The 12,673-nt window shown below is 49.8% G+C and overlaps 1 protein-coding gene across 1 annotated transcript; it reads right to left on the reverse strand.

The window, feature by feature from the left end:
- Positions 1-1,940: 1,940 nt before the first annotated feature.
- CCDC127 (coiled-coil domain containing 127) lies at positions 1,941-12,502 on the reverse strand. The gene is made up of 3 exons (XM_032135592.2): positions 12,440-12,502; positions 10,828-10,958; positions 1,941-3,327 (listed from the first exon to the last, which is right to left on the reverse strand). The coding sequence occupies exons 2-3, from the start codon at positions 10,946-10,948 to the stop codon at positions 2,666-2,668; spliced, it is 783 nt and encodes a 260-aa protein (XP_031991483.2). The 5' UTR covers positions 10,949-10,958; positions 12,440-12,502; the 3' UTR covers positions 1,941-2,665.
- Between the last annotated feature and the right edge of the window lie 171 nt (positions 12,503-12,673).

Raw genomic sequence — 12,673 nt, forward strand, 5'->3', positions numbered from 1 at the left:
TGTAGTCCCAGCTACTCGGGAGGCTGAGGCAGGCGAATCACTCGAACCCAGGAGGCGGAGCTTGCAGTGAGGCGAGATTATGCCACTGCACTCCCGCCTGGTGACAGAACGAGACTCTGTCTCAAAAAAAAAATACTCGTCTTCCTAACTCTGCAGGACCACGGGTCAGTGGGTCAGTGTCCACACCAGCTTGAAGGCTCTGAACATATATCTATCTCACTATAGAGGGAAGCTAGGCTGACAGCACACTGGACATTAGAAACAGGATGAGGATTAACAATTTGCCTCAAAAATCATTCACCTCCACAGCAGCTAACTGTATTTTCTTCATTTAAAGACAAACACAGAGTGGTTCACACAGGGACACCCAGCAGACCGGATCACCGCATTTGTGGAGCCTGCACCGCTCTTTATGCAGGGGTCTCACACATCAGGAAGTACAAACAACGAGAGGAAGAGTTTCGTCCAGATTTACCGAAAAAATGACTTTTTAGGGGCCGGGTGCAGTGGCCCACGCCTGTAATCCCAGCGCTGTGGGAGGCCGAGGCGGGGGCGATGGATCACCTGAGGTCAGGAGTTCGAGACCAGCCTGGCCAACATGGTGAAACCCCGTCTCTACTAACAATACAAAAATTAGCTAGGTGTGGTAGCACGCTCCTGTAATCCCAGCCTCAGGAGGCTGAGGCAGGAGAATCGCTTGAACCCAGGAGGCAGAGGCTGTAGTGAGCTGAGATCACACCACTGCACTCCTGCCTGGGTGACGATTCCCTCTCAAAAAAATAAAAAATGAAATAAAAATGACTTTTTCTCAGATACAGCGATGGTGGTAGAGCAGAAAGGCACGCTAGCAGCCACTGAGGAAGAGAAGCATCTGCGCACCCTTAGCAGGGCGTGGGCGCCGAGAGCAGAGCGTGGCAGGAGGCCCGTGTCTGTGGCAGGCAGCGCATGTCGGCTCTGAGCCCACCTCCGCCGCGCTCAAGGGGTTCCAAGGATTTCAAACAACGCATGAGTGTAAAGCACGTACAGCTCAGGGTGCAGCATGTGCTCCGTGAATAGTGGCTCTCATACTGCCACGTGGGCTCTATAAGCTTAGGGTTTTTAACAGTTTCTCCTATTCCTGTACAGACAGGCAGGAGGGGAGAACAGGGTCCTCGAAAGCAGATGGACAACCCTGCCCCCGCTCCTGCCTGGCCGCACACCATCAAATCACTGCACACAGGTTACTCACGGTTCTGGAGAAGAGGCATCTGGGCTCAGACTGGCTGCAGCACTACCTGCGTGACCTCAGGCAGGTTAGCTCTTCCACGCCTCCGCAAAGTGAGGTGCGTGGGGATGAATTCACACAGCAGGCCCAAGGCTGTGTCCTACCAGGGCCTGTGTGCGAGAGGCTGGCGCTTGACTGACATCTGGGAACTCGGATTCTGGGAGACTTGCCAGCACCATTAACTCCTACGAGTGGCTCTGTGACCACAGTGCTCGTGCACACGGTACAGACCACACCAAACCCACCCTCCTTGTGGACAAGTCAGGAATTTCCACACAGGCCAGGCAGGGGGTACCACGTGACCAGCCCTTAGCAAAAGCCCCGGGTGCTGCGTCTCCAGTGAGCTTATTCTTAACAGTTAGGTGTGTCCTGTATGACTCCAGGGAGTGGATCCTAGGGCGTCCACACGTGGCTCCTCTGAGCGCCACCCAGACACCCTCTCCCTTTGCTGATTCTGCTTTGTGCTGAGTACAACCCTGTGCTGAGTCTTGTGAGATCTCCCAGCAGGTCACGCAACTGGGGGCTGGCCTTGGGGCACCCCCACAAAGAATAATAGTAATACTCACTTCACAGGATTCGACTGAGGGTCCCATGAGTGAGCAGGTGTACAGGCTCAGTTCCCAGGAGCTACGTGTGACACGGGGTGGTAAGTGCCTGTCTACCTTGTCGGCTGCGGTAAACAATGAGATAATACATATAAAAATATTTTGTAAAGAGTGAAGAATTACACAAATAAAAAGTGGCATTATTACTCCTAAATGGCAAGTATTTTGAGTACATATCATTGCTAATAAATATCTGCTTGCTGAATACAGACACAAGCCAAATTCCAAACACACATTAGGTAACAACTGGATACAAGAAACACTTGGTGTTTCTTTCCCCTTTATGGAGTGAGAGAGATCTTTAAAATATAAACCCTTGATAATATATTACTACTTTCTATTATCTGTTATGCAGTTCTACACATTATCTGACAAATTCTTAATGTAATCTGGTGACAGAGAAAAATAATTTGAGGAGAAAGTATTTAGGGAGTGATGAAACAGACAGAAAATTACTTCTGGTAAGGACCAGTATTGTATTTGACTTTTTAAAAAACCATTTTTACCCTGGAGCTAAAATACCAGGTGATACTGTTCTGCCTAATGCAGTAGCGGCAGCTTAAAAATGCTTCAAGAAACCACATCCCCAACAGCGGCAGAGCATCGGGTGGAGACCCTCTGTCTCTGAGGCTTTGGTGCACTTCTGCTCAGAGGGTGGCGGGAGTGGAGGTTGCTGCTGAAGGGTGACGGTGTGGCCATGACACAGGCAGCACGGGAACGGAAGACGCCGGAGACCCAGAAGGCGCATGACTGCCTGGCCTCGCGTCACTAAAAGCAGTTTGATTTCACTCGTGTCTTACTTTTCTAATATGGCTTCTTCTACTTTCTTAAACTTCTTCAGTTCGACAACTAGTTCCCAGTATTTGAGATACAGCCACATGAGTCTGCCATTCTGGCGTTTGTTGGTATTCCAGACATCACCACAGTATGTATCATGCTGAAATATGTCGGTGAGACCGGCTGCCATCTCTAGGTCAGCGGCGACGGGGTCGACAGACGCTCGCACCAGTAAGCTCTTCTCTATCTCCAGCCGCTTGCTGCGAGGAAGAAACAGGCTGCAGTAGATATTCTGTCTTTCTGTGAGAACAGCTTCAAATTCTTTCAGCAAAAGCCTGGCTCTCCTTTGCCAGTTTTCCTCCTTTTGCAGGCAGCTCAAATACGCACTTCGCAAAGGCTGCACCTGTCTTTTTTCTTGCATCACCTGGGCCCGTTCCTGTTCCAGAAGCTTCTTTTCTTCTACCAACTTGCGTCCCTGAGAGATAAGGGCTTCTCTGTAACTAGCTGTTCTGTTTTGTTCTTTTTCGAGTTCCAAAGACAACTGAGCGACAGCACGCCGATTTTCTGAGATCATGGCGTGGTACTTGGCTTCCAGATCCCGTTGAAAAGCAGTAGTTCTCTGACGGTAGGCTTCTCTCTCTTTTTCTATTTCTTTCTGGGACTCCCTAGACCAAATCCAACCTGACATGAATGGAGAAAAAGACACACAATGAAAAAGTTAGCGCTAAAGTTCTATCATCCTCACTTAAATCGTAAGGCAGCTAAGGATAGCATTTCAATAAAAGCTTAAGACCTCGGCCATACCAAGAAGATCACTTCTATGTGAAAATGTGTAACAGGCCAAGTTCTTATCTTAAAACCAGGTAAGGGCTGGGTGACCAAAAGACACTAACCCTAACCCTTTCCATCTTCTAATTGTTTGTTGCTAAGAAGATCTACCACTGCTTTTCTCCTCTCAAACCCACCACCATTTCCCTGTTCTGGCTCCAGTACAACTGGCAAAGTTTAAAATATTTGAGTCGGCTTCAACTACCGTTGGCCAGGTTCTTATAAAAGTTGTATTTAGCTTTGCCTGGTGGCAACTAGTAAACGGCCTGAGTTTGAGACACTGCTTATGTTCTGATAAGGACATAAAAATAAAAGTGGGTTAAGAAGTTCAGCCTCAAGACACAGTGGGCCTCTTTCCTCAAACTGGAGACTGCTGGAATCTCACGAAAACAGGACGGGGATTGCTGGGAGGCTGGAGTGGGCACTGGTGGCTCTGCCCCCCACACCAAGGAGCAGCAGACCTGGCCTGCACTGCAGAGAAATCCAGTGCCTCTAAGACCTGATGACCCACAGAGCCTGCTGACCAGCAGGCACCTGGCTCTGGATGGCGTCACCAACTCTTTGCCCAGCCCACAAGTAAGAGTTGGGTGTGTTTCAACAATAAAAAGAAGACCGTGTGATAACAGTTCCATCCACATTTCAAATGATGCTATTGCTCAGTAATTTCATACATGTTGGAGCAACTACATGCTAAGTCTTGGTTGTTCCAAATAACGACGTGTTCTGCTTGTACATTCGAAAAGCAACACGGAGTCGAGTCTTCTGGAAAACAGGATTGTTTGGCAAATTTTCAAAGCCCAAGGCCCCAAAAGCCACTGAGAGCAGCAGTCTGGGTTCCCTCGTGCGCTTCTATCCTGCAACCCTTCCCCCACTAACCACTCTGTGGAGCTCCCTCGTCTGCAGCCTCTTCTAGAACCACTGGAGTTTCTATCAATTTTAATGGTTCTCTTCCTCCTTCTGCTGCTTCCCCCAACCCAGGTGGTGTCCTTGACATTCAATTCTTTTCTCCTGGGTCATTAATGGTCACCTTTTTCTTCCAGGTCATTAATGGTCACCTTTGTTTTTCTCCCGGGTCATGAATGACCTTTGTGGGAGCAATTCCATAACAGCAAGATTTCCATTAGCCTGAAAGCCGGTCTCCCTTGGATATGCTGTTGACACTTCACTGCGTAAGCACAAAACCAAACGCATCCTTCCTCAACCAAAAATAGCTGCTAATCCTACTTCAGATGACAACTCAAACTCATGTCCTCTTTATCTCCTCCCTTTGACAAGAGCTCACAGGCAGGGGCCTGACCAGGAAAGAAGCTGTTACAATGTCACTTGATAAGCACTGAGGGGTTCGCAAAGGTCTATGAGGAGAGAGAAGGGAAGGCTCGTCTGGTTTTGGTGAAGTCAAGAACGGCTTCCTAAAAAGGTGAATGAACAAAGTCTGAAGGCTGAGCAGGAGCTGCAAGGAAAAGTCACCCGAAGTCAAACGAGCAGGGCAGGCGAGAGCCTCGGAGAGCGAGAGCTTCCAGGGGCCGGATGTGCCTGGGGACAGGGCTTATATCAAGGACAAGCTGGAGCTGCCTCTGCAAAGTCACAGGTGCCAAATGAGAGGGGCCCCCAGGGGACCCGGACAAGGAGCACGGGATATGCTCTGCAGCTATGAGGAGTCAAAGGAATTAACACGACTTAAGAGCATCCAGGAGGCATGGAGGGCCGGAGGTGTGGAGGGCTGTGGAGGGCCGGAGGTGTGGAGGGCCGGAGGCGGGGAGGGCTGGAGGCGTGGAGGGCTGGAGGCGTGGAGGGCCGGAGGTGTGGAGGGCCGGAGGTGTGGAGGGCCGGAGGTGTGGAGGGCTGGAGGCGGGGAGGGCTGGAGGTGGGACTGAGAGGGATGGGTCTGGGAGGGGTGGGGCCGAATCAAGAGGAGACAGGGAGCTGCTCCCTGATACAATCTGGGGGCGATCTCAATCAAGTCACATCATTGACACATCAAACCACTGGAAAACTAACACAGACAATGACGCAGACGGTTAAACTTCAGACCCCACCATATAGGCTGTGGTTACTGGGAAGTTTTTGGCTGGACGGGGAGCCAGGCAGGGGAGGCTACAGGCAGCTTTGCAGAGGAAGGTGTAGCAGGACAGGCTGGGTGTCAGGAAAACCTGAATTCCAAGTGTGGCCTGACAGACGCCTCATGACTTCGGGCACACGCAACTTTTCAAAGCCTCCGTTTCCGGTGGGACTCCTGCTTCCGGGAAGATGGAGTAGACGTCCTCCCTAGTCTTCTTCTAAGTAAACTAAAAATCCTGGACATCATCTGTAAAACAAGATGACTTTGAAAGGTGGAGAGACGGCAGACTGGCTGGGGTCCTTGGGACCCCAGGAACAACACGGGGGCAAGTCCTCTAGATTTTCATTTTGCCTCATAGATCCCAGACTTGGAGCTGAAGACACAGTCAACTGGAAATCTCAACGGGTGCAGACAAAAAAAGAAACTTCAACAAAGCCTGCTGTCTCTGCCCAAAGGACCACAACAGAGGCCTGGCAAGAGAAAACGTTCCGACAGTAATCACTCTGCATCAGCCAAATAACAGAAAAAACTGCGGCCCCACCTCCACCCACATGGCAAAGGCTGGATGGAGCTGAGGCTCCCGCTCCCACCCAGTGGCAAACACAGGGTGGGGTCGGGGGGAGCCACGTGGGGAGCAGCGCTGAGGCCTTCCCAGCCGGGGGGCACCAGTAGAGGCCAGGGGGCTGGAATTCCCACCCTTTCCTCGGGGGCCCACGGGGGCCAGAGGCTGACTGGGGAGCCTGGACTTCCATCCCAACCTGGCAGTAAGGAGGCTGAGTGGCCCTTCCCCTGCCAGGGCACCATTCAAGAAGGCCAGCTAAGACCGAAGGTTTAAATAAAAACCAGTGTTTCATCACGTAATGCCCAAAATGCCCAGGTTCCAACAGAAAATCACTTATAGTACCAAAGGCCAGGGCGGGTCACGCTAAATGAACAAAGATGATCAACAGATGCCAATACCTGGATGAGAGATGGCAGTATCATCTGACAAGGACTTTAGAGCAGCTGCCATGACAGAGAGTCTAAGAAAATAAACAGAAGACATAAAGAAGAACCAAATGAAAATTCTGGAACTGAAAAACAGAACAACTCGAAGAAAAACTGGAATGATGGAATAGACATGGAGAAGCGAGAGCGGCACGCCCCGGTCGGAGGCTCAGGACCCCCCCACAGACACAGGAACAATCCTTCGCAGCCTGGCCACAAACATCATTCCACAATACACAAAACTAATTCTACAGCACGGCCACGTGGGGATTGCTCCAGAGACAAAAGGCTAGTTCAATATTCAAAAATCAATGCAACCTAACACATTACTAAGCTGATGAAGAAAAATCACATGATCACATCAATTGAAACCAAAAAAATGGACCAAATTCAACACCTATTCATGAAAAACAGGAATACAGGGGAGCTTCCTTGCCTTGATAAACAGCATCTATGAAAACCTGCAGCTGACGCTGCACTTAGCTGGGAGAGGCTGAGTGTGTTCTCTCTCAGGTCAGGGACCGTCCAACAGAGTCCCAGAAGCTCCAGCTAGTGCCGGAAGGCAAGACAAGAAATCAAAGGCAAACAGGCTGGAAAGAAGAAATACGACTAGTCTTATCCCTTATTAACAAAATTAACTCAAATGGGTAAGGGCTTAAATGTAAAATGTAAAACTAAAACTTTAGGGAGAACAAACCTTCAGGATCTAGGGCTAGGCAGAATTCAACTTTCCACAAAAAGCATGGTTCCTAACAGGAGACGATGATAAACTGCCCTTCATCAAAATTACAACTTTTACACTGCAAATGCCCCTATGAAGAGAATGAAAAGACAGGCTACAGACTGGGAGAGGATACTTGCAAGCCACATATGCAACTAAGGACTAGAATCTAAGACATATTAACAGCTCTCAAAACTCAACATTAAAAAACAAACAGTCCTATTAGGAAGTGGCTGAAAGACGAGAATACTCATTTCATCAGGAGGATACGCTGATGGCAACGAGCACGTGAAGAGGTGCTCGACATCGCACCCTCGAGCCACGATGAGAAAAGATGCCCAACACTGCACAGCACAGCCACGACGAGACAGCACCACACACCCGTCAGGATGCGCAGACAGGAGAGCAGCGTGAGCACGCTGAGATGCTCAACACTGCACAGTACAGCCACGACGAGACAGCACCGCACACCCGTCAGGATGGGCAGACAGGAGAGCAGTGTGAGCACGCTGAGATGCCCAACACTGCACAGCAGAGCCACGACGAGACAGCACCGCACACCCGTCAGGATGCGCTGGACAGGACTGCAGTGAAACACCAAATGCTGACCAGGTGGAGAAACCGATCGGCTCTGCATTGCTGGTGAGAACCTAAAACGGTGCAGCCACTTAGGAAACATTTCGGCCCTTTCTTAAAAAACTAAACGTGCAACCTCCATAAAACCCAGTAATTTCACTTCTGACCCTTTATCCCAGAGAAATGAAAACTTACATCGACACAAAAACCTACACAAGAATGTTTATGAGAGCTTTACTCATAACAGCTGAAAACCAGAAAGGACCCAGACGTCTTTCAGTGGTTAAACACACTGTGGTACGTCCATGTCATCAAACACGACTCGACAATGAAACTATCTATGAACTACTGATACAGCAACAATCTGCATGGACCTCAGGGGGTTATGCTGAATGAAAAAAGTCAACCCAAAAGGTTATATACTGTTTGATTCCATTTATATAACATTCTTGAAATGACAAAGTTCTGGAGATGAAGAACAGATCAGCAGCTGCCGGGGGCTGTGGAGGGAGGGGCAGTACACAGGGCAGCACGTGAGGCCCCGGGGATTGGGGTATCTTGACTGCATCCTGGCAGATGTCTTGGCTGTGACACTGCACTATCGTTTTGCAGATGCTTCCACTGGGGAAAGCTGGGTAGAGGGTACATGGGCTCTCTGTATTACTGATGACAACTGCATGTGACTTACATGACCCCAAAATAAAATGTTTAATTAAAAGAAACTGAGTTGGGCCCAGTGAACTCAACCAGTCCCTTTCAGCTCTAAAACTATGTTTTCTAGGTCAGGGGAGGAAACAGGAGGTACAGGAACGCTAGAGGGGAGAAAGCACAGAGCGATGGGAAAAGCACAGAGAGAGAGATGGGGAAAGGGGAATCAGGAAGACCGAGAGAAAAGGGGGGAAAGCAGAATGACAGAGGAGGTGTGAGGAGAGAGAAGCCCGCTGGAGTGCTGAAATACTGAATGTTCTCCCCCGGGAGCTACTCAGGGTAAGAATTTCTCCAGGGACTGCTCTTTCAGGCAAGCACAGTTACACACATTTCTATGTTATGTTAAGTAAAAATCTAGGAAATGGGCTGGGCACGGTGGCTCACACCTGTAATCCCGGCACTTTGGGAGGCCGAGGCGGACAGATCACGAGGTCAGGAGATCGAGACTGTCCTGGCCAATACGGTGAAACCCCGTCTCTACGAAAAATACAAAACTTAGCTGGGCGTATGGTGGGCGCCTGTAATCCCAGCTACTCGGGAGGCTGAGGCAGGAGAATCACTTGAACCAGGGAGTCAGAGGTTGCAGCGAGCCAAGATCGCGCCACTGCACTCCAGCCTGGCGACAGAGCAAGACTCCGTCTCAAAAAAAAAAAATCTAGTAAATGAAGCAAGTGATCAGGACAAAACTAGCCTCTCATCAATAAATCGATCAACAACGCTTATCAAGTATTCATGTCTGCCTCTTCTTCTAGACTACACTAGGGGCTGGTTAACGCTCTTATGTGCAACAGAACCTCAAACACATCATAACACGCCTTTGGAGAATCCTTACAAGAATGCCAAGTTAACAATTACCTCTGACCACACTACCTCAGCAAAAAGCCAGGAAAAAAAATAAAATATTCTTCAACCCTTTTCAGGGACAGAAAGCATCATTTCAAAAGTCCAAGAAGGGGAGGTAAGAATTTCAAACGTGAAAGTTACCATGAAAGGCTATAAAAGCTGGAGATGAGTCTGAAAAACAAATGGAAAATGAGTCACTTCAGGGCCTCTCCCAGCCTCAAAGCCAATTAATTATTACATTAGTCAGAGTAATTTTAAGCCTTCCAATCCACTCACCCTAGCCACGGGCAACAGTAGCCTCTCCAAGTGTTAAGTGTTTTTTTTCCAAGCCTGCAGGCAGGTGAGCTTTTTACATGGCAGCCCCTTAGGATTGGATGTGGACCTGCCCTGTCTTTCACCAAGAAGCAAGCACTGTGCAGATCACTGAATCATAAAAACCACCTGCTCTTACCAGCCTCCTCTTCCTCTACAGCAAAACTTCTGACCTGAGACATCGAAGCAGGTAAAAAGCCACTACATAAAATGTATCGCTACAACTAGAGGGCAGTTTTGCCTTTTTTCCATTCAATTATTCAGTTTCTCATGTTCCTAAGTGCCAGCCCAGAACCATGGAATGTGAAGAAACACAAAACTCACTCCTCTGCATCAGTGAATTGATTGTGTGGCGGGGATGTAAGTCTGCATGTGACTGGCAGGTCCCCAAAGTGGTGCCAAGTCAATCTAGACTAGAGAGAATTTCTGGCCGGGCCAAGCAGAGATTTCATGGATGAAGTCTCCCAAAGATTGATTTCCTAAATTTTTTTTTTTGTAAATCCTGTTGCTCAGGCTGCAGGGCAAGTGGTGCCATCTCCACTCACTGCAGCCTCGACCTTCCAGGCTTCACTGATCTTCCCACCTCAGCCTCCTGAGTAGCTGAGACTACAGGTGTGCATCGCCACGACTGGCTAATTTTTGTATTTTTTGTAGAGACGGGGTTTTACTGTGTTGCTCAGGCTGGTCACGCGATCTGCCCACCTGGGCCTCGCAGAGTGCTGGGATTACAGGTGTGAGCCACCACGCCCAGCCCACTGGTTTCCTTTACACCCGTTTTGTTCCCCCAGCAGTCCTTATGAGGGCACCTGAAACAAGGAACCGCCTCCCTGACTTGAGAGCAGCAAAGCCTTGAGAGGGAACTAAGTTATTAAAACCTACCCCACACAAAATGCTTCTAAACGCCTTGGCTGACTTAATCCTTGCAATGTGCTGAGGTTAAGTATGACTATCCATCTCCTGTGAATATGAAAACTGAGGCTCAGAGGTTAAGTGATTTGCCCACGGTTCACTGCAGGGGATAAAACTCGGCTGTCCCCGGCAGGTCCCAAAGTCACGGCTTTCAGGCTCCCACATCATGCTGCCTCCCTCACCGGGGCTCCACACTCTCAGCCTGGAAAACACGAATTTTAAGAAAACCATGACTTACGAAAAGCAGCCAATCCCAGCATTGGAACCAACAGGGCATAATTCCACCTGCTTCCATCACCACCGTCCGCCCTGGAATTAGGCCGGATATTCCAATTTGGGGGATCATTTAGGTTATTCATGGAGATGTACCTTGAAGTAAAGAATAAAAACGTTAACTACTTTTATTCAAGAAAACTTTTTTCAGTTTTAACTATGTGCTGCACAGCACTGAGGCCCTATGGGATTCAAAGAAAAAAACGAAACCAGGGCTGGTCGTGGTGGCGCGCACCTGTAGTCCCAGCTACTCGGGAGGCTGAGGCAGAAGAATCGCTGGAACCCGGGAGGTGGAGGTTGCAGTGAGTCGAGGTCACGCCACTGCACTCCAGCCTGACGACAGAATGAGACTCCGTCTCAAAAAAAGAAAAAGAAAAAAAAAAAACTTGGCTGGGCGCGGTGGCTCACGCTTGTAATCCCAGCACTTTGGGAGGCCGAGGCGGGCGGATCACGAGGTCAGGAGATCGAGACCACGGTGAAACCCCGTCTCTACTAAAAAAAATACAAAAAATTAGCTGGGCGTGGTGGCGGGCGCCTGTAGTCCCAGCTACTCGGGAGGCTGAGGCAGGAGAATGGCGTGAACCCGGGAGGCGGAGCTTGCAGTGAGCCGAGATTGCGCCACTGCACTCCAGCCTGGGCGACAGAGCAAGACTCCGTCTCAAAAAAAAAAAAAAAAAAACGAAAAAAAAAACAAGGCCTTAGATGAAAGCGACTCACAATCTGGTTGGGGAAAGTGTAGAAAACAGACATGTCTTAAGCATCTGAAGTGCAGGTAGAATCAGGTAAGTTCTCTGGTACAAATATGTTTAAATGTATGGCTGCTGCGATGGTTAATTTTGTATGTCAACTTGACGGTACCATGAGGTGCTCAGATACATGGTTAAGCATTATTTCTGGGTGTGTCTGTAAGGGTGTTTTTGGATGAGATTAGCATTTGAACCTTTAAACCAATTCCTTACATCTCTCCCCTCTGTTGGTTGTGTCTCTGGAGAACCCTCATACAGTTGTATCAAAGATACAGAATCAGCTCGATAAAAGCGGGCTCACTGGACACTTTCATATGAGCTAGGGTTTGAAGAGTGAGCAGCATTTTGACAGGCAGAGAAAGAAGGAAAGGGTCTTCTGACTGTGAGGAAGGCAGGGAGGGGTGATGTGGTGGGGAAGGTGCAAACAGTGCTAGAAGCTTCTCAGGCCTCCTCATGTGGTGGTGATGAATGCGGAGATTACAGAGCTCTCTGCTTCGGGCTCAGCACGCACCCTCCATAGCTAGGCCGGGGCTAACGTTAATAAGAATTTACTAATTTACTGAGTACCTACACGAGGTTGCACGTTTTCACAAAGTAGGGTCATTTTGTTTACATGTGACCTCCACAAACACACACGATTACAAAATAGTTCATCAAGGGACGTATAATAAACAAGAGGCCGGGGGCCCCGGGCCGCTCCCGCCCACCTCGGCGGACGAGCGCCGCCCCTCCGACCCCATTCCCTGCGGTCTGGACGTTCAGGCCCTTCGGCCTGGGCGATCCCGGAGAACCACCCACGGGGCTTTAAAAATGTTGGTGCCCAACACCTACCCGGAACAGGGCCCGCTCTACCTCGGTCGGGGAGCGCGGGATGTCCGTAACCCACCTAACGCCACCGTCCGCGGGTCCGCTTTGCGCAGGCGCGGCGCCCCCACTCAGCCCCCGCCCCGGGCGTGGCGTGGCGCGCAGGCGCGATGTCCCCACTGCCGCCCCGCTCGACCCCGGCGTGGTGCGCAGGCGCGGTATCCCCCCTCCCCCCAGCTCGACCCCGGCGTGGTGCGCAGG

This window comes from Hylobates moloch, unplaced genomic scaffold (genome assembly GCF_009828535.3).
Source record: "Hylobates moloch isolate HMO894 unplaced genomic scaffold, HMol_V3 SCAFFOLD_17, whole genome shotgun sequence".
Lineage (NCBI taxonomy): Eukaryota > Metazoa > Chordata > Mammalia > Primates > Hylobatidae > Hylobates > Hylobates moloch.